Here is a 25363-nt window from a genome sequence, read left to right as displayed (position 1 = left end):
TTCCGTGAGTCTCTTCGTCTTGCGGTTTTTTCGTCTTGCGAAGCACAGCTATTAGCAGCTTAGTGGCTATTAGCGGCTTAGCGGCTATTAACGGCTTAGCGGCTTTAAGAAAAAGGAAACAAACTCCCAAGAACTCGCAAGACGTTTCGTCTTGCGAAGCAAGCCCATAGGGAAATTCGTATTGCGGAACGACTCAAAAAACGGAAAACTCTTTCGTCTTGCGTGTTTTTCGTCTTGCGAGGCATTCGTCTTGCGAGGTACCACTGTATTATGTTTTTACTGTGATTTTATATTATTGGTGTTAGCCGCCCTGAACCCGGCTCTGGCATCAATAAAATTTATTATTATTATTATTATTATTATTATTATTATTATTATTATTATTATTATATCTCAAGGGCTGTCGCATGGAAGATGAAGCAAGCTTATTTTCTCCTGCTCTGGAGGGTAGGACTCGAACCCATGGCTTCAAGTGACAAGACTAAACACCAGGAAGAACTTTCTGAAAGTAAGAGCTGCTCAACAGTAAAACGGACTCCCTCATGTGATGGACTCTCCCTGCAGGTTTGTAAGTAAAGGTTGGACGGTTATCTGTCATGGGTGCTTTAGTTGAGATTCCTGCATTGCGCAGGGTTAGACTAGATGACTCTTGGAGTCCCCTCCAACTACAGTTCTGTGGTTCTTCTATTCTGTGAGATCATATGAAGAGATCTGCTGGATCAAGATGTGGGCTCACTATTACGTCCCTTGATCTAGATACTATACTTCTGTTGGTACAGTCTAGAACAGCATTTGCTTTTTTTGCTGCTGCATCGCACTGTTGACCCAACATTGTAAAGGTAAAGGGACCCCTGACCATTAGGTCCAGTCGCAGACGACTCTGGGGTTGTGGCGCTCATCTTGCTTTATTGGCCGAGGGAGCCGGTGTACAGCTTCCAGGTCATGTGGCCAGCATGACTAAGCCGCTTCTGGCGAACCAGAGCAGTGCACAGAAACGCCGTTTACCTTCCCGCCAGAGTGGTACCTATTTATCTACTTGCACTTTGATGTGCTTTCGAACTGCTAGGTTGGCAGGAGCAGGGACCGAGCAACGGGAGCTCACCCTGTCGCGGGGATTCGAACCGCCAACCTTCTGATCGGCAAGTCCTAGGCTCTGTGGTTTAACCCACAGTGCCACCCGCGTCCCCCATGAACCAACATGAGTGGTCCACAAAGACTCCCAGATCTCGTCCAACAGAACTCGCCCAACTTCTCATGGCCTCCTAGAACAGAGCAGACACGGCCACTTACTGGTTGATGGTCCCTGTGGTGAGAGCGCTGATGACCCAGCGAAGGTCCAGGGTCTTGAACGGGATGACTATCATGCTGACGTTCTCGCCCAGCTCCTTGTAGCTCTCGGGGTAGACAAAGTGGTGGGTCGTTTTGCTGCCGACGTCAGACTCATAGCCGGCTGTGGGGGCTTTGTTCATTCTGTGTGGTCCAAGAGAAGAGGGGTGAGGGAAAAAGCAGGCGACGCCAGGAGGAGGTACAAGGGGCAGGTAGGAATTGGCATCATCTTGCCACAGGTGGCAACGGCCACTATTGATGGGCGCATTTGCAGGCTGGAGAAACTCTCCCCTTCCCACCTCGTAAGTCTCACAGCCAGCCCCCGCACCTCGAATGGACTTCAGAAAATTCTTCTGTTGGCTAAGGAAGGGTTCCTCTCAAGCGCAGAAGTGCAATTGGTTCAACAGCTGCAACCATTCCTGGATTGGGAAAGACTGACCATGGTAGTTCATGCATTGGCTAGATTACTGCAATGTGCCCTTTGTGGGGCTTCCCTTGTGCTTGATCAGGAAGCTGAGGTTAGTGCAAAACGCTAAAACACGGTTACTGACAGGAGCGAGACCTTGTCAGTATAGAACACTTGCCCAGAGATCTGTGCTGGTTTCTGATCCGCTGCCAGGTCAAGTTCAAGGCGTTATTGTTAGTATACAAAGCCATTAACAACCTGGAACCAGTTTCCCTGCAAGATGTTGTGAACTGCCCTGAATCCTGTATACAGTATACAAAAATTACAGTATACGGTATACAGGGCAGTATACAAAATTAATTAATTAAGAATACCACCCCACTCGACTGCTTCAGTCTGCGGAACAGGGACTGTTATAGGCTCCATGTAACACCTGTTCTATATTTATGAGAAATCAATCTTTTAGTGTGGCAGAACACTTTGGAACTCCCAGCCTACTGACACCAGGCAGAGACACCTTTGCTGTACTCAATTTTGGCACCTACTAAAAACATTTATCCTTTAGTAAAGCCTAGCCAGACTTGGAGAAGGTCGAAGTATGTTTTAATCTGTTTTTAGTTTGTTGCAGATTTTATTTTTTTGAACGTTTTAAAGAGCTGTTTTTTTCTTCTTCTTACTGATAATACTATTAGCTTTGTCAACCCCCCTACCCTCTGAGGTGCTTTTTTGGTGTCTTTTTACAGTTAAGCAGCATTTAAATTGTATGGAACAATCGTACGTAAATAACTAAATTCAGCAGGGGGACGAGAGGGGCCTCGTGGGTGCCAGAAACACCCTTGCGGCTACGCTAACAGGCACAATTTGGCAATCCAAACCATCGTGTACGCGAAAGAGAAAGGCCACAGAAGTAGAGCCCCCACTTTTTTGGAAAACAGAGGGTCCCAGATTCAATCTCTGCCAACTCCAAGAACAGCTGGAAAGGACTTGTGTGAAATCCTGGACAGCTGCTGCCAGTGCTGTCAATACTGGGCTGGGTGGCCCAGCGGCCCGACACCATGCAAGGCAGCCTCCCCTGCTCCTGAGCCTGATATGGGTGTCTGTGCATGAATGCCACCTAAATAACACGCTGGTAAGAAAGCCATGATGCCCGCAAGTGGCTGGACCATGTTCGTGGTTGACACGACCTTTCATCCTCTATAAAATATTTGCCAGTTCTTGTGGCTAGGGTGTGTGCATGTATTTAACTAAACTGTTCCCTGGATCATGTGGAACTCCGCCATAAAGAGTTCACTCAAGGTTGCTTGAATTCGGGTAAAGGCTATGGCACCCTGAGGCCTCTGAAGATGAGCAGAGCTGCTAAAAGAGGGTGCTCCCTACAGGTGAACAGGAAGACGGGCAGTAACGGAATGAAAAACCTCTTAATACGATCTGCCTGTTTGCTTCAACATAAATCGCCATGGGTTTTATTTTATTTGCTTGTTTAAAGGACAGCATATTGAAAGCAGTGTGTGTGTGTGTGTGTGTGTGTGTGTGTGTGTGTGTGTATGAGAATTTTTTTAAATTTAAGTGGAACAGCCAAAGCATTCACAAGAGGCAGAGTGAAAGAACTGGCTAGAGCTAGAATCAATTATTGTACAGAAATATAGTAAAACCAAATAGTCTAAACCAAAGCCTAGGGCTTGCCGATCAGAAGGTCGGTGGTTCGAATCCCCGCAATGGGGTGAGTTCCTGTTGCTCAGTCCCTGCTCCTGCCAACCTAGCAGTTCGAAAGCACGTCAAAGTGCAAGTAGATAAATAGGTACCGCTCCGATGGGAAGGTAAACGGCGTTTCCGTGCGCTGCTCTGGTTCGCCAGAAGCGGCTTAGTCATGCTGGCCACATGACCTGGAAGCTGTACGCCGGCTCCTTCGGCCAGTAAAGTGAGATGAGCGCTGCAACCCCAGAGTCATCCGCAACTGGACCTAACAGTCAGGGGTCCCTTTACCTTTTATAGTAAGCTGCCTTGTGCATATTCAGACCAAGCTCAGTATTGTCTGCACTGAGCAGCAGCTGCTGTTCAGCATTTCAGACCGATCTCTCTCTCTCCCCCACCAGCCAGTGGTGTAGCTTTTTTAAGGGGGGCACAGGGGTGGTTGCCACGGTGATGCCTCAATACAGCTTCTGTCGCTGGGCCCCGGTTGGAAACGGCTTCTCCATGCGAACCAGGAAGCCACCTCTCCGGACAATGGAATGACTTCCCTTTTCTTATCTCAATGGCTGCAATCTCCTGGGCGATGTGGATGCCGTGAGGCAGTTGAATGTGCACACATATTTTGTCCGTTTCAAACGTCCCTCCATGTGGTTCTGGCAACCCATGCTACACCACTGCTCCCAGCCTTACGTGGAGATGCTGGGGACTGAAGTTGCGGCGTTCTGCACAAAAACTAGGTGTTCTACTGCTGAGCTGCATCCTTTCCCCTATGGAGTCAGTTCCCCCATTTGGTTGCAAATATCGACTTATCAGGTGAGGGGGAGGTGTATGCGAATCACGATTCTGCAGCAGCAATGGGCTGGAAATTGGTAAATGGGATCTGTGGTGAGGCTCAGCTGCAGACGTCACCTATTTAAGCCTCACCATGAAGACAATGGCTTCTTTCTTTTCTTTTTGTTACTTTCAGTGGCAGAGAGTGGTCAGGCTAAGACTGCTGAGCCTTGCAACAGGGACTCACCTGAACACAAAGTCATGGTTGTCGATCTCCTGGCCATACTGCGACTGCTTGAGGTTACCCGAGTTCCCCACCACGGCGCACCGCCTGCATCGTGAACCGCTTCTCTCCAGGAGCTGGTCCGCATCTCCAGGGATGAGCTCAAACAGTTCCTGGATGGTCTCGTTTAAACCCTTGGGGTTCTTTTCCCCTTGCAGCTTCTGTAAAGAAGAACACACGAGTCACTGCGCGGCTTTCGGAGGGGCTGTGGAAAAAGGATTCCGGGCACAATTCAAAGTGTTGGTGCTGACCTTTGAACCCCTAAATGGCCTCGGTCCAGTATACCCAAAGGAGCTTCTCCGCCCCCATCGTTTAGTCTGGACACTGAGGTCCAGCTCCAAGGGCCTTCTGGCGGTTCCCTCCCTGCAAGAAGTGAGGTTACAGGGAAACAGGCACAGGGCCTTCTCGGTAGTGGCACCCACCCTGTGGAATGCCCTCCTACCAGATGTCTAAGAAATAAAAATACTATCTGACTTTTAAAAGACATCTGAAGGCAGCCCTCTTTAGGAAAGCTTTTTATGTTGATGTTTTATCAGGTGTTTAATATTTTGTTGGTAGCTGCCCAGAGTGGCTGGGGACGCCCAGCCAGATGGGCCCAGTATAAGTAATAAATTGTTGTTGTTGTTGTTGTTGTTGTTGTTGTTACAAGAGTGTCTTGGCTTGGGAATCAATAGGCTGGAGCAGGTTAGGTGACACAAGAGGCATTCAAACATGGTAGATATCACATTCGTTTCCTTGATTAAAGCTCTTGGAGAAACCGCTTTCTTGAGCGTCGGACCCACTAATGGTCTTTCCGCTCGATCTGCTGAGCCTGTCTTCACATGCAGGGAAAATCCCTAATTCACCGAGGGTTTGAGACAATCAGCTACCCTCAAGTGGTTTAGCCAGTCAGTTAAAGCCATTCCCAGGGTGTGGCCGCTGTTGCATGCTGACTGCTTCTAAGAGCCACAGGTGAGATCTGAGTGCAGGCTTAGGACCAAAGGTGAACAAACTACCCCAGAAGGAGCATGGTGTGTCCCCCACCAGGGGAAAAAGATCCCTGCATTCCCATGCACCCTGTTTTATCCTCATAACAACCCTTTGAGGTAGGTTAGGCTGAGAGGCCCAAGGTCAGCCAGTGAGCTTCGTGGCAGAATGGGTATTCAAACCCTGGTCTCCCGGGTCCTAGTCCGACACTCTAACCACTACACCACATTGGTATCCCTACCTAGACTTGCAATGTCCATAATATGGTGCTTTCATTTCCTTCCGAGCAAATGTGAACATCTATTCCACAGCTGTTTCCTACCCCTGCCCAAACCCAATTATAATGTGAAGTAAGAAATGAGCCAGCTGGTGAGACCAGAGGCAACAGAAATCCGGTCATTGCCTCTAATGATATTGATTCTGGGGAGGATTGGCAGGTGTCCCCCCCCCCTGCTGTCAGCACAGATTTAACGGGCCTCTCAGACATCGGGAAAGCCACCCACGACAGAAATTTCTGACGGACAGCTTGCCACAGAAACCAGATACCATGCAGAACAAACCGTTTCTCAGACTGGTCACTAAAGCTGCCTCCAGGCTGTCAGTAATTTGCAGGAGGGATCCAAGAGCATGCTGGAAATTTAGGTTTGTGCAACTGCAGTGTTCTTACAAAAGGCAACTTCTTTGCTGATTTGTTGAGAGCCAGCGGTGGTTTGGTGGTTAGAGTGTTGGACTAGGACCTGGGAGAGATCAGGGTCCCAATTCCCATCCGAGCCAGGAAGCTCGTGGGTGACCTTGAGCCAGTCACTTGCTCTCAAGGCTACCTTGCAGAGTTGCTCTGAGGATAATATGGGGGAAAGGGAGAACCATGCAACTCACTTTTGAGTTCTTTGGAGAAAAGGGTGGGATATAAATATAACAAGCAAACAAAATGATAGTTAGGAAAATGGCTGGGAAACACATTGAGGGGATGAATGAATAACACAAAGGTTCAGTGCCTATTGTTGCCCACATCTGTGGCCCTCCAGATGTTTGCAAGGACCTATCGGGCCCTGCCCTGATGGCCAACGCTCAGGGGTGATGATAATAATAATAGTAATAATTTATTATTTATACACTGCCCATCTGGCTGGGTTTCCCCAGCCACTCAGGGCAGCTTCCAACGGAATATTAAAATACAATAATGCATCAAACATTAAAATCTTCCCTAAACAGGGCTGCCTTCAGTGTCTTCTAAAAATCTGGTAGTTGTTTTTCTCTTTGACATCTGGTGGGAGGAGTTCCACAGGGCAGGTGCCACTACCAAGAAGGCCCTCTGCCTGGTTCCCTGTAACTTGGCTTCTCGCAGTGAGAGATCCCCCAGAAGGCCCTCGGAGCTGGACCTCAGTGTCCGGGCTGAACGATGGGGGTGGAGATGCTCCTTCAGGTATACTGGACCGAGGCCGTTTAGGGCTTTAAAGGTCAGCACCAACACTTTAAATTGTGCTTGGAAATGTGGGAGCCTCCAGCCAGAGAACCCCCTAGGGAAGCCTCACCAGAGGAAGATTAAATAGTCGAAAAAACTTTCTGGCAGTAAAAGCTGTTTGACAGTGGAATGGTCTCCCTCAGGAGGTGGTGGACTTTCCTTCCTTGTAGGTTTTTAAGCAGAGGTTTCTTTGCCTATTTGTCAAGGACGCTTTAGCTGAAATTCCTGCACTGAAGGGTTGGACTAGATGCAGCTCTAAGATCCTTTGATTCAATTTGCCAAGAGCTGGGAATTTTGAATTAAACTCTTTCTACGATTTTACGATCCTCCCAAATTTAGCCACGCAAGGCTCCAACCAACCAAGATGCACAACAATGCACATACGAGGGGAAAGGAAAATGCCCCACGTTTGTGAAAAACATCACCAAAAGATTTACATTGCATTAGGGGGAAATTGCTTGCAAAGGTGTTTCATCTTGGTCAAAAGTGCATACAGAAATGTTCCTGTTTGTGGAGAATCCTGTACTAAAATGCTGGTGGTTCACACATAGGTAAAGGTAAAGGTACCCCTGACCATTAGGTCCAGTCGCGGACGACTCTGGGGTTGTGGCGCTCATCTCGCTCTATAGGCCGAGGGAGCCGGCGTTTGTCCACAGACAGCTTCCGGGTCATGTGGCCATCATGACCAAGCCGCTTCTGGCGAACCAGAGCAGCACACAGAAACGCCGTTTACCTTCCCCCAGAGCGGTACCTATTTATCTACTTGCACTTGACGTGCTTTTGAACTGCTAGGTTATCAGGAGCTGGGACCGAACAACGGGAGCTCACCCTGTTGCGGGGATTTGAACCACCAACCTTCTGATCAGTAAGTCCTAGGCTCTGTGGTTTAACCCACAGCGCCACCCACATCCCTTGGTTCACACATACACACCAGTTAAAAATGGCTAGGGAAAATTTGGATGACTGAAGGCTGGGGGGGGGGAAACCACAAGAAAGTGGGGAGACCCCAAGACAAACAGGTCTCTCTCCTCCACAGCTAGCTACTCACCAGCCACCACTTGTAGCTGTCTTCGGGCATGAAGGCATTCTGTGTGGTCAGGAAGGGTTGCATAGTTTGGTTGAACCTGTCGTCGAACCAGAGCGAGACCCCCTCTTCAGAAATGCACGTGCGGCAGCTGCAAGGCCTCTGGGAATATTTCATCAGTCTCCGAAACTGCTCCGAAAACTGGTAGATGAGCTGTTTGGGGTCCCAGGCGACCATGACCGTGTTGTGGCTGTAGTTCAGCAAGAACGACGTGATGGTAATGACAAACAATAAGGCAAGAGTAAACATCTTGAAGCCCCTCTTCCTGATGGCCAGCATCTTGACCCGCTGCTGCCGCCTCCGCCTCCTCCTCCTTAGCCCGGATGCTTGAGCGAAACGCCAGCGGCTGAGGCAAGCAAAAGCGGAGGTTTCCTTCCAGGGCTCTGTTTAGGCTGCAAACAGTAGCTTAATTGCCTTTATTGTCCAAAAGGAACAGCCCACATTACTGTGTCCTGGAGCGACTGAAACAGGACTGAATCCCTGATCATCTCTTATCTCCTTTTATGAGAAAAATAAAAGGCTCCATCCACCTTCACAACTCTTTTTTCCTTCGGCTCTCCTCCAGCAGCTGCTAATTCCTCCAAAGGTTTAATGAAAGCAAACAACTGCAATTTTCTGTTTCTTTTTTTGCCACCCCGGCAGTTTGAGGGAGGAAATTATTAACAATGTCAAAGAACACTCCCCCACCCACCTCTTTGCTGTGTGGGAAGAGAGACCTTAAATGAAAAAAAGGCTTTAAGTAAGGGCGAAAAAAATCACTTTTCCTCTGGAAATTATTTCATTAGGGCCGCTGATTAGCTCATTCAAAGGTTGTCGTTCCAGGCAGCTGGCAGTCAAAAGCCTCGTCCACGTTACGATGCTGAAACTCCTTTTTTTCTACCTGGAAAACACAAGAGAGGAGGAGAAACTTCGACAGTGAGTTTCAGGGATCTTTCCATTTAATGGGAGGGCGCAGGTTTCATCTCCCAACCCCCCACAGCTTCAAATCAATGGAAATTAAACGTTTCTGCTGCTCCCAACATGGGATTCATGTGTTGAGAACTGTCCAAAGAGGCCTTTTCAACATAATAAATCCTACGCTCTCTTGCAAGCTGAGCCACCGGTCGGCTGGCTGTTCTGCAACATATTCAGGATATAATCTGTGTTTTTGAAATTATAGTTTACCAGCATTTCGTGAAATCTACCCGTTACATTAAGGCACAATTGGTAGCACTTACCAACAGAAGAGTATTCATAACAAGCAGAAGTGGAACTCTGGAATAAATGGAGGGGAGCAGCCGCAGCAAGGCTCCCGCACGAAAACAGATGGACGTACGAGGCTGCAGTTTGTTCATCTAGCTCAGGCTGTGCTGTCTACTGGGATAGGTCAGTAGGTAGAGCATGATAATGTCAGGGCTGTGAGTTTGAGCCCCACATTCTGCAAAAGATTCCTGCATCGCAGGGGGTTGAATTATGTGGCTGAGGCCTCATCGGACGCTTTGCAACTTGCAGCAAGGGCCCTGGCAGTGGATGTAGGAGTTCGCAGACAGCTCTGGCTTAAACAGTGGCAGTCAGAAGCCAAAGCCAAGACCAGCCTGGCCAGCGACCCCATCAAGGGGGGCAAGCTGCTTAGGGAGGGCTTGGAAGATGCACTGGAAGAGACCAGGGACAAAAAGAAGGCACTGCAATGAGCTCTACGTGGGGCTACCTTAGAAGGTGACCCGGAAACTACAACTAATCCAGAATGCGGCAGCTAGACTGGTGACTGGGAGCGGCCGCCGAGACCACATAACACCAGTCCTACATTGGCTCCCAGTACGTTTCCGAGCACAATTCAAAGTGTTGGTGCTGACCTTTAAAGCCCTAAACAGCCTCAACCCAGTATACCTGATGGAGCATCTCCACCTCCATCGTTCTGCCCGGACACTGAGGTCCAGCACCAAGGGCCTTCTGGCGGTTCCCTCACTGCGAAAAGCCATGATACAGGGAACCAGGCAGAGGGCCTTCTCGGTGGTGGCACCCGCTCTGTGGAATGCCCTCTCACCAGATGTCAAAGAGAAGAACAACTACCAAACTTTTAGAAGACATCTGAAGGCAGCCCTCTTTAAGGAAGCTTTTAATGTTTAACAGACTACTGTATTTTAATACTTTGTTGGAAGCCCAGATGGGCAGGGTATAAATAATGAATTATTATTATTATTATTATTATTATTATTATTATTATTATTATTATTGAGAAAGGAAAACTATTCTTCCTTTTGTCCCTACTGGGGCTCATCCAATGCTAGAGACCTCAAGAAACACCACCTGGTGCTTTAAGCAATCCAGCATCTGCTGGAGAACAGCGCAATAGAGCCTGTGCTACAACCACAGCAAGGCTTTGGCTGCTACTCTATTCTCTTTATGGTCCCCAAAAAATCAGGGAAATGGAGGGCCATTCTGGATCCCAAGAGAGTCCACCAATCTCTGAGCCACATCAAGGATCCCAATTCTGCCTACAGAGAAGTCACTTAACTCGGTAAGAACCAACATTCGCTCACCATACCTGAAATGAGAGATGTACACAGCAGCTGCTGCCATCAGCAACAACAGGTAAGGTGGGGGAAGTCAAAACTTTGCCCAGAGTTTCCCTGTTCCTGCAACACATACAGGACTTGGATATTGCCCAGCGGCCCTCTGCCCTCTCTCAAAGTCGATTCCGCTCACGACTTTGGATGAAAATGTGGAGCAGTGGGGCACAGCAAGTCCAATCATGCTTCTCCCCCAATTCACAACTTCACTCATATTCTATGACCAAGGCTGGTGCCTAAAGCTATTCCCAGGCAGCACTGTTGGAAACCATGCAACTTTCCATTTCTCCAATTTCCTTAGTAACTCGCAGACATGCTAGAAAGAGCTTGATTTAATCCAGGTGTGCAAAGATTTTTCTCTCCCCCCCACCCCCATCCCTTTTAAATGGCTCTCGCAAGACAAATCACCACTGGGCTTGAGCCTAAACTTGAAGAATGTGGCTGCGAAAGGAATTTCACCAGGCCAAGCCAAATAACACCTTGAAGATGTGGGAAGGCCACTCCTCTGAGTCTGTGCGTCACTGTGTTTCGTGAGAGAGGGCCAGAGGTGGCCACAGTCCATAAATCACAGGTGCACAGCCTGTTCTGCCTGCCCAATCCCACCCCACCCCGGTCCTGCGCATGCCCAGCCAAGGAAGGCAAACGGCAGTTAATTCTTTATTGCCAAAATCACACACTTAACAGCAGCTCCTAAGGTACACCAGATGCACACACACAGAATCACAGAATTGTAAACAGAGTTGGAAGGGACCGCGGGGCTCATCTAGTCTAACCTCCTGAAATGCAAGAATCTTTTGCCCAAAGTGGGCCTTTAACCCAAGTCTCTCATGCTCTAGCAACTGAGCTATCCAGGGTTTCTGGCATCTACATGGCTGCTTTCCAGTTTCATGCCCAGCGCAGCCGTCAATAAATCTGTGGGACACACTCCTAGGCTTATATACCTCGGGTTACAGACGCTTCAGGTTACAGACTCCGCTAACCCAGAAATGGTACCTCGGGTTAAGAACTTTGCTTCAGGATGAGAACAGAAATTGTGCTCCAGCCAGCGGTGTGGCGGCAAAGGGAGGCCCCATTAGCTAAAGTGGTGCTTCAGGTTAAGAACAGTTTTAGGTTAAGAACGGACCTCCAGAACGAATTAAGTTCTTAACCCAAGGTACCACTGTACAGTGGTACCTCGGGTTACATACGTTTCAGGTTACATATGCTGCAGGTTACAGACTCCGCTAACCCAGAAATAGTACCTCGGGTTAAGAACTTTGCTTCAGGATGAGAACAGAAATCGCACAGTGGCGGCGTGGCAGCAGCGGGAGGCCCCATTAGCTAAAGTGGTGCTTCAGAACAGTTTCAGGTTAAGAACGGACCTCTGGAACGAATTAAATACTTCACCCGAGGTACCACTGTACACTCATCTGATGAAGAATGAATATACCACCTGAGACTTCTCCTGCATGGAAGTTGCCCCTCCTAGTTCTTGGAGACAGTGAGGCTGGGGATGCCGAGGGTTCGACTGGCCTGCCCCTTGCCTGCATAGCCCCTTCCTCTGCTTCCCATCCTTTCTGTGCCCTCATGTCCATCTCTGACTGCTCAGACTTCTGATTTGCGTGTGGCGCAAAACCCCATAAATCGCCGCCCCCCCTCTCGTCTGTCACACACTCTCCAGAGCCCTGCCAGTCTTTCTCTCCCTCCCCACACTTTTCTTGTTACTCCACGCAGAGCTGAAACCTGCACAATTGGGTTTGGCTCAGAATTCCCCGGAATCCATTCAGCCGGGTAAAGAAAGGGCTTCTAAATCAAGAATGTCAGCCCTTGACATTTGCTCAGGTGAAACACAGACGCTGCCGATTGCTCTCCCATGGAAAAGGAGGGAGACGGCTGCCTGCAGGGTTTTCTTCCTGGGAAAGCTCTGAAAAATGCAAGTTTGACTGTCGTAAGCAAACATGCCGTTACACTCAAGTGTGACCAAGAAGCAAAACTCGAGGGCAGGGCTACGCAGGTTAAAACTGGTAGAACTGCGCAGCCCAGCCTAGGGTTGATTCTCAATAGCTGTGATAACTGAGGACCACGAGGGGGGAAGTAGCAATTTGAAACACCTCTCCAATGACATTCCTGATTGCATCTTCTTTGCTTAACTTTCTCCCACAGAAGTGAATAAGTAACCTGCTCCTGAGCTGCAGAAGGCCTTATGTATTAGTACCATAACTTTGAACTTGGCCCAGTCGCAGATTGGCTGCCGGCGCAAATCCCACTAACAAGGCGTTGCATGCCGGCGGTATTTTGCGCCTACAAGCCGCCTAAGAGATTACGTATCATGAGACCTGTCTAAACTTAACTTCCTTACATGAAGACTATTGTTGCATGTATTGTGACTTGGTGAGTCACAACCATGTGATTCCAACTCAAGAGAGTATTTTAAAACAGGCAAATGAATTGCTCTTGCCTTTAAGCTGCATTCTCTGCTATGTTCCTTTCTTCGCCACCAAAGGCTGGCAAACAGGCTTTGCTTGGTTATCTGGGATGACAGCCCCTCACTGCCTTGTCCCTTGAATCAAACTTTGCGCACGCGCACACACACACACACACACAGACCTTCTTTGCATCCTTATCCCCAAAGTTTTGTGGCACATTCTGATATCAGATGAGGCCAGCACTGAGGAAACAGCAAAACAAGGGAAAAAAGCAGCTTCCTCTTGCTCCTGCCTAAATTCCACATGCAATGCTGTCAGCTTCTGCATTGGTTGGATGGACATAAATGCTTTAGCTGAGATTTCTGCATTGCAGGGGGTTGGACTAGATGATCTCAGGGTCCCTTCCAACTCTATAATTCTAAGGAATATGAGCATTCCCCAACCTGGCACACTGCAGGTATTTGGGACTACAACTCCCATTAACTCCAGGCAACATAGCCGTGCATTTAGAGTGCATTGGGTTGGCCTAGACTGGCATGGTGCATCTGTGCCAAATCTGCCATGGTCTATGATTGGACGCAGGTGGTGCTGTGGGTTAAACCACAGAGCCTAGGACTTGCTGATCAGAAGGTCAGCGGTTCGAGTCCCCGCGGCGGGGTGAGCTCCCGTTGCTCGGTCCCAGCTCCTGCCCACCTAGCAGTTCGAAAGAACGTCAAAGTACAAGTAGATAAATAGGTACCGCTCCGGCGGGGAGGTAAACGGCATTTCCGTGCGCTGCTCTGGTTCGCCAGAAGCGTCTTAGTCATGCTGGCCACATGACCCGGAAGCTGTACGCCGGCTCCCTCGGCCAGTGACGCGAGATGAGCGCCGCAACCCCAGAGTCAGCCACGACTGGACCTAATGGTCAGGGGTCCCTTTACCTTTACCTATGATTGGCACTGGGCTATCGGTCCAGTGCAAGACAAAAGGTCAACTCCAACTGACCCACAACTAGCATGCTCACACCTTTGTGTGTGGCAGATGTACAGGGTGTACATATTATGGGATGCAACATGCCCAAACCTGGTCTCTGAGGCATGTTCTAACACTGCCCTGCGCCTGCCCAGCATTTGAGTAAGAACCAGCCCACGGCATAAAGCGAGGCAACGCAGCATTATTAATAGCTAAAGCAGGCATGTTGTGGGCAAATGTAACAGGGCAGTGCTGCCAACAAGCTTGGCTGTGAGCTGTCACTCCAAAGGCTGAAAAAAATAAATAAATACAGGACATCTGATAGACCTGCTAATGCTGAATGGCAGTCCTGCAAGAAGATCAGATGTGATATCCACTGCTTCTTTGGGTCGTGTTTTAGACAGGCTTTGGGATTTGACCAGGAGACTCCATTGACTCAAGATCGGGACAACATTTCTTAAGAATGTATTAATGCTGGTGCCCTTGTCTGGACCAGTTGTGCAAAAGCTTCTTGCGTGAAGGTCCCTGCCCCCTCCAGCCAATTAAAAACATGCCATCTCACTCATTAATTTATTCTTAAGACAGCTAAATTCAAATGCTTTTGCGTACTACGAAAATGTTTTTAGAGGCATCTTTGGGGAACACAGAGGAAGTTGGGGGACCTGGGGCCACCCAATGAAGTGGAAGGTCTGAAGCAGTGTTAGAACCTCACATATTTAAGCTAGGCACCAAATAGCTCCCTAAACCAAGGTTACAGTTGCCAAAACAAGAATGCCTAGTTACTATTTGGGGGTTAAGGTAAAGGTAAAGAGACCCCTGACCATTAGGTCTAGTCGTGTCCGATTCTGGGGTTGCGACACTCATCTCGCTTTATTGGCCGAGGGAGCCAGCGTACAGCTTCCGGGTCATGTGGCCAGCATGACTAAGCCGCTTCTGGCGAACCAGAGCAGAGCACGGAAATGCCGTTTACCTTCCTGCCGGAGTGGTACCTATTTATCTACTTGCACTTTGACGTGCTTTCGAACTGCTAGGTTGGCAGGAGCAGGGACCGAGCAACGGGAGCTCACCCCGCCGAGGGGATTTGAACCGCCGACCTTCTGATCGGCAAGTCCTAGGCGCTGAGGTTTAACCCACAGCGCCACCCGCGTCCCTTAGACAGCTCTAAATTCTTATTTATCAACTGACGGATTGTCTGTGATTGACTATCAGTTAAACATCTGGCTAGTTCAGATGACAACCTTGAGCTCGGTTATGAACTTTGAGAACTTGATCCAAGGACTGTCCACATTTATAATGGCCTATTCTGATCTCTTTTTCTTAATGGTGACATATAATGTAGGGATATTCTTCACAACTGTGAGCAGGGCAGCTGGGTGGGGTAAATGAAGACAAGCGACAACAATGAACTAGAACGTTGTTCCATTCTCCTGCTCAGGCATGCAAATATCCATGAATCTGTTCAACCCTCTTTCAGAGCCTTTTGTGTAGGTGGCAACTACGACCTCTTGTGAGAGCAAATCCCATCGTTTAACTAGGCAATGTGTGACTAAGTACTTTCTTTTGTCTGCCTTGAACCTTCCAAACGGTGTTCGAAATTAGCCCTAGGCGCCAAGATAATTGCCTGAGATAGAATAAAACGGATAGAATTCTACAGGATGTGGTATTAGTGTATACAAACAGTCAAGATGCAATGATCCCCAGGCACGTATCTCCAGATGGTGGAGATGTCAGGAGCTATCTTGGTGCCTAGGCATCTTCACTTGGTCACAAGCAGCCAATAGTCAGATGCAAACTGTGCTTGATGCCTGGCTAATTTCGAACACCGTTTTTGTTAAGTTGTGGGTGAACATATCAGACGACACAGCGATTCTTCAGACAGCTCTTGTTTATTCACAGGCCAGAACAGAACTGAGCTGAAGGGTTCAGCCAACCTGCTTATATAGAGCTCAACTACAACGCAACAGTAACAACTTTCTGTAACTATCCAATCACTGAATGTCACTTTCAGTTCCTTATTTGCATATGTGGACCTGAGTGAAAACTATCTACAGTATCCCCCTGCTGGCCCAGGGTGAGAACTTCAGTACATAACAGTTTTGAAGGTCCAAGACAGACAAAAAGAAAGTACTTAGTTACACATTGCATAGTTAAATGAGGGAATTTGCTCCCACAAGAGGTCATAGTTGCCAGCTACATGAAAGGCTTTGAAAGAGGGTGAAACAGATTCATGGATGATAAAACTCCCAATGGCTACCAGGCCTATGTTGGAGGCAATATAACTCTGAATATCAGTTTCTGGAATTGCAAGCATGGAGAGTGCTGCTGCAGCACTCGGGTCCTGGTTTTTCAGGCTTCTCATAGGAATCTCATAGAAACATGGAGTTGGAAGGGACCCTGAGGATCATAGCTGTCAACTTACAGATTTGAAAATAAGGGACCAGCAGCCTTGAAAATAAGGGATCAGCAGCCAAAATAAGGGACCTGCAGCCTCACCTGTTCCAGACACTCCAGTCTTCCTGTCCTCCTGCAGTCTGGTCAAACTCATGCTGGTAGCTTCGAGAACACTGTCCAACCAACTTTGTAACCAGAGGTTCAACTGAATAGAATCTGAATCACATGCACCACAAGGCCTATGCAGCCTCAACTTAAGATGGCTCCCTGGCCTGGCTTTGCACTGCAAAGTTTGCAGCAGCACATGCAACAAAATGGTGTCCAGGATTCAAAAAAACCCTCAGCTTGCATTAACTAGCCACACACAAGGCATGCATGCTCCAACCCCCAGTCGTTCTTAGACTTCTTATTGGGTGAGCAACACAGCCAAGCAACACAGTTGGAGCCTCCCTCCTCCCTGGCCAGCAGGGAGGGAGGGAGAGGAGCTGCTTCCTTTGAAATTTAAGGGACATTTAAGGGATATCCATCAATAAGGGTCAGCAGCGGGACATGGCGCTGGAATAAGGGACTGTCCCTTCAAATAAGGGACACTTGACAGCTATGCTGAGGATCATCTAGTCCAACCCCCTGCAAGGCAGGAATATGCAGCTGTCCCTTATCGGGATCAAACCTGCAACCTTGGCATTGTGAGCACCACAGTATAACCAGCGCAGCTATCTGAGCTAGTCTGGCAGCTGTGGGAACAGGATCCTGGACTTGATGAGACTCTGACCTGATGTGGCAAGGGTCTTAAAGTTGTGGGTTTTTTATTTTTAAGATATATTTGCAAAAAGAAAATCTAAAATTGAACAGAAGGAGGGGGGAAAGAAACTTTGGCATCTGACCCTAACAGTAACATTTCGTTCATCTTGAGGCCCTGCTTAAAAGATTTCCTAGATAATAACGAAAAGTCGCGTGCAGGTTACAAAACTTGGTGTCTTCCTCAAAGGGTTGTCAGTACACAGTCTTAACGCGACGCCTGCAGTTCATTTTCTGTGCCTTTGCGTCAACGGAAGACAATGGTCACCATGTTGCTTGGCAACACAGTTATTTTCAAGTTGACAGCTTAATTAAAACCAATGAAGAATTTTGTTTGCAACAGCTGAGTTCCTTGGCCCCTCCCGGATACTCTGCTTCCTCCCAAGTCTTTCCTTTGACAGGAGAGAAGACAAGAGGCAGACCCATCGCCCCCAGTCACACAGCTGCAATTGTGTGGTCCAGTCTTTGTTTTCTCCCTGCAGCAAAGGCGCTTGGAGTAAGTCTGCTTCCTCTCCTATCTCTTCCATTCTCCCATTGTCATGCATGGTCCAGATCATCTTCCAGAGGTCTAACCTGTTACTTTTTTAAAGTGCCATAATTTTGCCAAATTTGGTGGCTGGAAGGTTTGGTGTAGGTGGCACCTTACCTAAGTGTCGTAAGATGCACAGGGGTCTTCCGCTGACGTGAAAGGAGCCACGCACAACACTGCCGATTCATATCAAGGCATGAATCCCATTCCATAAGTTCATTCCTATTAAAACAAAATCCGACCGGACGCTTTTGTCCTTTGCTTCAGAAACTCCTTCCTTTAATTAGGCTGCAGTAAGAGACTAGGGTGCTCACTGGAAGGACAGATCCTGAAGGTGAGGCTCCAATACTCTGGCCACCTCATGAGAAGAGAAGACTCCCTGGAAAAGACCCTGATGTTGGGAAAGATGGAGAGCGCAAGGAGAAGGGGACGACAGAGGACGAGATGGTTGGACAGTGTTCTCTAAGCTACCAGCATGAGTTTGACCAAACTGCGGGAGGCAGTGGAAAACAGGAATGCCTGACGTGCTCTGGTCCATGGGGTCACAAAGAGTCGGACACGACTAAACGACTAAAACAACAACAACAATGAGACTAGGGATTCACTAGCTTCTGTGGCCCCCGATTATGCTCTTAAGACACATGTGGGCAACCTCCCCCCCCCCCCGATGTGGCTTAGCACATCTTGGCCTGGTCAAAGCCTGGATGCATGACCACTTGGGAACTACATGTACCCTGCCCTGGCTTCCATGCTGGAAGAAAGCTGGGCTGTAAATGGCAGAAAATGATTTTTAAAATCAAGGACACTCCACAGTACCTCAAGGATCATCATCTGAGGCCCTTCTTCATGTGCCTTCTCTACAAGAGGTCCAGAGGGTGACAGCACAAGAACGGGCCTCCACGTTTGTGTAATGCTCTCCCCAGAGAAGATTCTCGAGCAAAAGAAAGTTCCTCTTCTCCTAAACCTTTGGCTGTTGAAACAATCTAAGGCAGGAGTCTGCAACCCGCGGCTCCAGAGCCACATGTGCCTCTTTTACACCTTTGCCACGGCTCCAGAGCGGATACTAGCGAGGGGAGGAGGCGCATTGTGCGCCCCAACACTCCCCACTGTGACGGGCGCTGTACTGGCTGTGACGTCGCATGGGGGCGGTGCGTGCGTTAGGCACGCACCGTCCCGACGTCACCTTTCCGCCCGCTGTCAGATCGGACATTAAGGTAAGAAACAATATATGCAGTGTTATATTTGTTTTAAATGTCGCAATGGTTTTGCGGCTCCCAGTTTTTTTCCCTTCGGAAACGGGTCCAAGTGGCTCTTTTTGTCTTAAAGGTTGCAGACCCCTGATCTAAGGCCTTTTAAACTGTGCGTAGGATGGATGAGCTCTTGTTTTGTTTGGTATTGCATTACAGTGGTGCCCCGCAAGACGAATGCCTCGCAAGACGGAAAACCCGCTAGACGAAAGGGTTTTCCGTTTTTGAGCTGCTTCGCAAGACGATTTTCCCTATGGGCTTGCTTTGCAAGATGAAAACGTCTTGCAAGTGTTCCGATTTTTTTCCGCTCCCCCCCCCTTTTTCTAAGCCGCTGAGCCGCTAATAGCCTTTTAGCCGCTAATCCGCTAATCCTTTAATAGCCGATAAGCCTTTAATAGCCGCTAAACCGCTAATAGCGCTAATCCGCTAAGCCACTAATAGGGTTGCTTCGCAAGACGAAAAAAACGGTAGACGAAGAGACTCGCGGAACGTATTAATTTCGTCTTGCGAGGCACCACTGTATGTACTTTTATACTGTAAACTGCCCTATGATGAAAGGTGGTATAATAACAATAATATATCCAAATATTTTTTACAGTTGTATCTAACTGATTTATCACTTATATGTTTGCTGCCTGACAGATGGAGGGGACCCCCCCAATGTCTCCTGGTAAACAACGTGAAAAACAGCCGTGCTAAGCGGTACCTCAGAGCCAACTCCGTTTTGCTTCTCCTGCTCCAGAATAAAAATAAATTCCCTGGCAAGTCTTTTCTGCTGTTGGTTTTGACCTGGAACAACGTATCAGAGCCAGGAACTGGCAGAGCCTCATTCATCACAATGAAGAGGTTTGAAAGGCTTTTAGAATTATGCGCCGAGCATCCGAGATGTTAACCGTTTGAGTAAATCAATGGTTATCGCATCTTATCAGTGTACAGGCTCCTCGTAACAGGCTTAGACCAGCTAGCTGGATAAAAGGCTTTTTTCCCGCCGGTAATATAAGCCGAACATGGGAGAGCTGGCATGCCCTTATTCTCCATGAGCTCAGTGGGTCTGTTGCTGTCAGATGAAATAAATGGCCACCCTCTCTTCACTCTAACGCTCCGAGAAGGATTCTGGATAAATTTAAATGGAAAGCAGACATTCTGCACCCTCAGGACACAGCAACAAAACCGCCCCCTTCTCTTTCGCAGTTTTATCTGTAAATGAAACCAGTTTGCAGCGGGGAATCGAGGCTTGGGGCCCCCTATACGTACAGCAACATCTGCCACTCTGCATGAGCCAGATCAGCCTGTCTATCTTCTGGGTGGCCAATCAGGGCATCTAGGCAATACCAGGCGAAATGGACCAGTTGTCCGACTCTTTCTCAAGCAGTTTCACGTATCTATGGAATTCACTTTCCTCAGGAAGTAGTGGTGGCTGCCAACCAGGAATGCCTTTAGAGGGGAATTAGACACATTCTTGGATGATAAGTCCACCAATACCACCAACCAAGGTGCCTAGGTTCAACTTCCACTCTGCTAGGAATTGTAGGCGGCGGGAAGGCTGTTGTGCTCAGGATCTGCTTGAGATCTTCCTAGGAACATCTGGTCAGGATCCTAGAATAGATGGGCCTTTGGCCTGATCCAGAAGAATCTTCCTCATCTTCTTGCGTTAACTGAAAGGAAAGGGATTGACATATCCCTCCCCCACAGGCCCATTTCAATGTTTGGGGCTACAGTTCAGAGTTATAAACTTAGATATATAAGCTGGGCACTGAATGGCTCCTTAAACCAAGGTTACAGTTGCCAAAACGGAATGTCTAGTTGCCATTTGGGGCAAGACGGCTCTAAATTCTCATTTTTCAAATGATGGACTGACTGTGATTGATCCTCAGTTAAACATCTGGCTAGCTCAGAGGACAACCTTGAGCTAGGTGAAGAGCTTTGAAAACTTCAAGAAGAAACATCACTTAATCCAGGGTCTGTCCACATATATGTGGACCTCTTTTGCTTAATGGTGACACGGGCCATTCATAACTTAGGAATATTCTTCACGACTGTGAGCAGGGCAGCTGGGTAGAGCAAATGAAGACAAGCTAAATCAATTAACTATAATGTTGTTCACCGCTCCTGATCAAGCTGCACAGAAAGAGCATTTTGGTTCCTGAAATTCATAGAATCATAGAATCATAGAGTTGGAAGAGACCACAAGGGCCATCGAGTCCAACCCCCTGCCAAGCAGGAAACACCATCAGAGCACTCCTGACATATGGTTGTCAAGCCTCTGCTTAAAGACCTCCAAAGTAGGAGACTCCACCACTTTGGAGAATTCTATGATTTCTATGATTCTATGATTTGGCCGTGAGTAGCCAACAGCCAGGTGTAAAATGTGCCTGGCGCCTGGCTAATTTCGAACACTGCTACAGTCACTTGATGGCGATGGCTGGAGGTTAAGGCTTCCAAGAGACATTAACACATGTGGCATTTAACACAGGGGAAATAGCTCCATGCCAGTGGCTATGTTTGACCTCAGTCTTGGAGGAATTGTGCCCTCGTATTGTGCTGGGAATCGCAAATGGAGAGACAGTTGTTGTACTCTGGGTTTTGCCTGTAGGGTTCCCAAAGGCTTCCGGCTGGCCAGTGTGAAACCAGGCTCCCAGACCAGATGGGCCTTTGGCCTGATCCTGGTTCTTATATCTAAATGATGCCTCTTTTCACCAACTTCAAGCATTTTTCACAAGAACGTGTCTCCTTCCTAACACACAATGGGGGAAATCTCGCTGCAAGCAGCCCTCGGGAAACCAGCCAATTATGCTGAGAGGGCGAAAAAGCCACGCAGAAGTGACTTTGGCATCTGTTTGATCCATGAACAGGGCGTCACCCACCTTGACTCCTTTATCCTTTCCAGCTCTTCACTTCCATTTTCATGCAGTGGCAGCCTGGGTTGGCACGAGAGAAAACCCACTAACACCTGGCAATTAACCAAAGACCTCCAGAGCAAACCTCGCCAGCTGAGTCTTTGCTCCGATTTGGGGCATTAATGTTGTTTTTTTTAAACACCACTTTCCTGCAGGGCGTGTTGGCCCAACTTTGATGGAAGGCCATCTGCACGCCAGGCTGCCGATATCTACTAAGCCAGCCCTAATGCTGCGTGTCATCTGTTCCTCCGTCTCCCTTGCACCCATGAGATAAAAGGACAAAGCCAACGCATTAGCACAAGCCCCTGGGAGAAGCATCTCAAATTTGCAGCCTGCTGCGTACACCCATTCGGTGGGCACGGCGCCTTGGCAGCAAAAGGACTTTGGATGCTCTCACATTCGGAACAGCAGGGGGGAAAGAGACTAATCTGGTTCAGTGTGTGCCATGTACACCTTACTAAGCTGGTCTGCTTAGGCCTGGCAGCAGGAATGGCTGTTGGAGGTCAAACGTAGGATCACAGGAAACTGCCTTATATATAATCAGACCACTTGCTTATTGAGTTTAGTGCTGCCTACACTGACCGGCAGAAGCTCTCCAGGATTTCTTGCAGGGAGATGCTGAGGACTGAACTCAGGAGCTTCTGCTTTCAAGGCAAGAGATGCTCGACCACTGAGCTACCGTCCTTCCCAAAGGTCCGGGCAGAGACATTTCCTTGCTACTTGAAAACTCAGCTTTCCGAGTGACGAAAAGCTTGGAGGGAAATTTGGGGAAAGTTACATCATGCAGAGGGGTAGAAACTACTCTGGAGTGTGTTAAACATTTTGAATAATTGTTATTACAGATAAAGTTTAGCAATTTTTCTATTCTTTAATATTACAGTGGTACCTTGGTTGTTCGGCTGATCGCCGAAGAATTGATGCTTTTGAATTCTGGTGCTGGAGGAGACTCTTGAGAGTCCCATGGACTGCAAGAAGATCAAACCTATCCATTCTTAAGGAAATCAGCCCTGAGTGCTCACTGGAAGGAGAGATCGTGAAGCTGAGGCTCCAATACTTTGGCCACCTCATGAGAAGAGAAGACTCCCTGGAAAAGACTCTGATGTTGGGAAAGATGGAGGGCACAAGGAGAAGGGGATGACAGAGGACGAGATGGTTGGACAGTGTTCTCGAAGCTACCAGCATGAGTTTAACCAAACTGCGGGAGGCAGTGGAAGACAGAAGTGCCTGGAGTGCTCTGGTCCATGGGGTAACAAAGAGTCGGACACGACTAAACACCACCACCTTGGTTCTCAAACGCCTTGGTACTCAAACAACTTGGAACCCCAACACTGCAAATCCGAAAGTGTTCTGGTTTGTGAACTTTTTTCAGAAGCCGAACGTGCTCCGTTTTGAGTGTTATGCTTCCGTTTTGAGTGCCACACTTCCATTTTGAGTGTTACGCTTATGTCTGTCTCTTTTTGCTATTTATTTTGCGTTTTTGTGGCTCTTTTTGTGTGTGACTGTGTAGAACCCAGTTCAGCTACTGATTGATTGACTGTGTGACTGCAGTACATTGTTAATTGCTTTCATTTCATGGATGAATGGTCTTGTTAGACAGTAAAAATCATGTTAAATTGCTGTTTTAGGGGTTGTTTTTAAAAGTCTGGAATGGGTTAATCCATTTTGCATTACTTTCTATGGGAAAGTGTGCCTTGGTTTTGGAATACTTTGGTTTTGGAACGGACTTCCGGAACGGATTAAGTTTGAGAACCAAGGTACCATTGTATATGATGTAAATGAGATAGAGGGTTTCTTTTTCTTTTTTTTAGTTATTTCTTATCTGTTCTTTTTCTTTTTATATATATAATTGTGTTTTGCAGTACAGTGGTACCTCGGGTTAAGTACCGGAGGTCCGTTCTTAACCTGAAACTGTTCTAAAGCTGAGACACCACTTTAGCTAATGGGGCCTCCCACTGCTGCTGCACAATTTCTGTTCTCATCCTGAAGCAAAGTTCTTAACCCGAGGTACTATTTCTGGGTTAGCAGTGTCTGTAACCTGAAGCATCTGTAACCTGAAGCGTATGTGACCCGAGGTACCACTGTATTCTATTTTATATTTTCTTTTCCTTTATTATTATTATTCTTTCATGATATATTGCTTTTTATAAACGTGTTTGGATTTTAGGACTTAATATGTTAAAAACCTTCAATAAAATTGCTTTTAATAATAATAAAAAATACAGTTTTAAATGGAGATGCTGGGGAAAGTTGTGCAAGAAAATAAGGAAGTTCCCCCTATCCTTCTTCGTAAACAGTCCCACGTACCACCGCAGTGCAGAAGATGTCACAATCCGAACCCACATCTCCAACCTGCCCTTTCCAGATATGCTGTACTTAATCCCCCGAGCCGTACCTCTGCAGGCCAAATCTAGGGACACACATGCTACTTCCAAGCGAGCTTGTTATTAACTTCCAAACTCAAGTTGCCCATCAGTTACCGGACAGATAACTGAGTGCAGCAGAGGCCAAAGACGAAAGGAAGCGCTGGATGTTATGTAAGCGGAGCATCAAAGACAGAAAGTGCTTATCTAAGCTTCCAGCGAGCTTGTTTTACTCCTCTCCATCTCCCCTTTTGTTACAAGAGACTCTTATCTGATCTCTCCTCGTATTTATTGGGTTCTCTAACCCTTTCCTTGCCCTCTTGTGCTCTAAAGTTCCACTGAAAAGAGCTCTCCAACAGCTCGCTACTTGGAAACCGAAATATTATGCTGCTAAACTGGGACAAGAGTTACAACCTAATCCTTAGGAGGGGGCGGGGAAGCAATAAACGAAATACCCCGGAAAACAGGAACATAGCAAGCTGCCATATACTGAATCACACTTATTGGTCAATCTAGCTCAGGGGTCAGCAAACTTTTTCAGCAGGGGGGCGGTCCATTATCCCACAGACCTTGTGGGGTGCCGGACTATATTTTTTTGGGGGGGGGGGATGAACGAATTCCTATGCCCCACAAATAACTCAGGGATGCATTTTAAATAAAAGCACAGATTCTACTCATGTCAAAACACACTGATTCCTGGACCATCCGCGGGCCGGATTTAGAAGGCAATTGGGCCGGATCCGGCCCCTGGGCCTTAGTTGGCTTACCCATGATGTAGCTCAACAATGCCTACATTGACTGGCCAGAGATGGTGGTGGTAGTTGTCGTTTGCCAACTTCCAAAGCATCACAGGTTCCTCACACCAGCCCTAAATTATTCCCACCACATATTATGATGTCGTGTTCTGGACCGACAGCCTATCAATGATATTTAGGTAAAGGTACCCCTGACCATTAGAGACGTGGGTGGTGCTGTAGTCTAAACCACAGAGCCTAGGACTTGCCAATCAGAAGGTTGGTGGTTTGAATCCCAGCGACGGGGTGAGCTCCCGTTGCTCGGTCCCTGCTCCTGCCAACCTAGCAGTTTGAAAGCACGTCAAAGTGCAAGTAGATAAATAGGTACCGCTCCAGCGGGAAGGTAAACGGTGTTTCCGTGCGCTGCTCTGGTTCGCCAGAAGCGGCTTAGTCATGCTGGCCACATGACTTGGAAGCTGTACACTGGCTCCCTCAGCCTATAGAGCGAAATGAGC

General features: G+C 47.9%; 1 protein-coding gene across 5 annotated transcripts in view; it reads right to left on the bottom strand.

Moving 5' to 3' along the window:
- The window catches only part of ST3GAL1 (ST3 beta-galactoside alpha-2,3-sialyltransferase 1), a 116803-nt gene that overhangs the window by 18315 nt on the left and 73125 nt on the right, over positions 1-25363 (bottom strand). For all 5 annotated transcript variants that reach the window (XM_083516934.1, XM_083516936.1, XM_083516935.1 and 2 more), the window contains 3 exons: positions 7952-8867; positions 4440-4636; positions 1291-1470 (listed from right to left, as the gene is read on the bottom strand). In XM_083516934.1, the coding sequence (XP_083373060.1) occupies positions 1291-1470; positions 4440-4636; positions 7952-8266 (692 nt within the window). In that variant the 5' untranslated portion in view covers positions 8267-8867. The remainder of the gene's footprint in view (positions 1-1290; positions 1471-4439; positions 4637-7951; positions 8868-25363) is intronic.

The sequence above is a fragment of the Podarcis liolepis genome (assembly GCF_965112155.1).
Source record: "Podarcis liolepis genome assembly, chromosome: 8".
NCBI classification, from domain to species: domain Eukaryota; kingdom Metazoa; phylum Chordata; class Lepidosauria; order Squamata; family Lacertidae; genus Podarcis; species Podarcis liolepis.
Note: the sequence above shows the minus strand (reverse complement) of the source record. Positions and strands in the feature narration are given on the sequence as shown.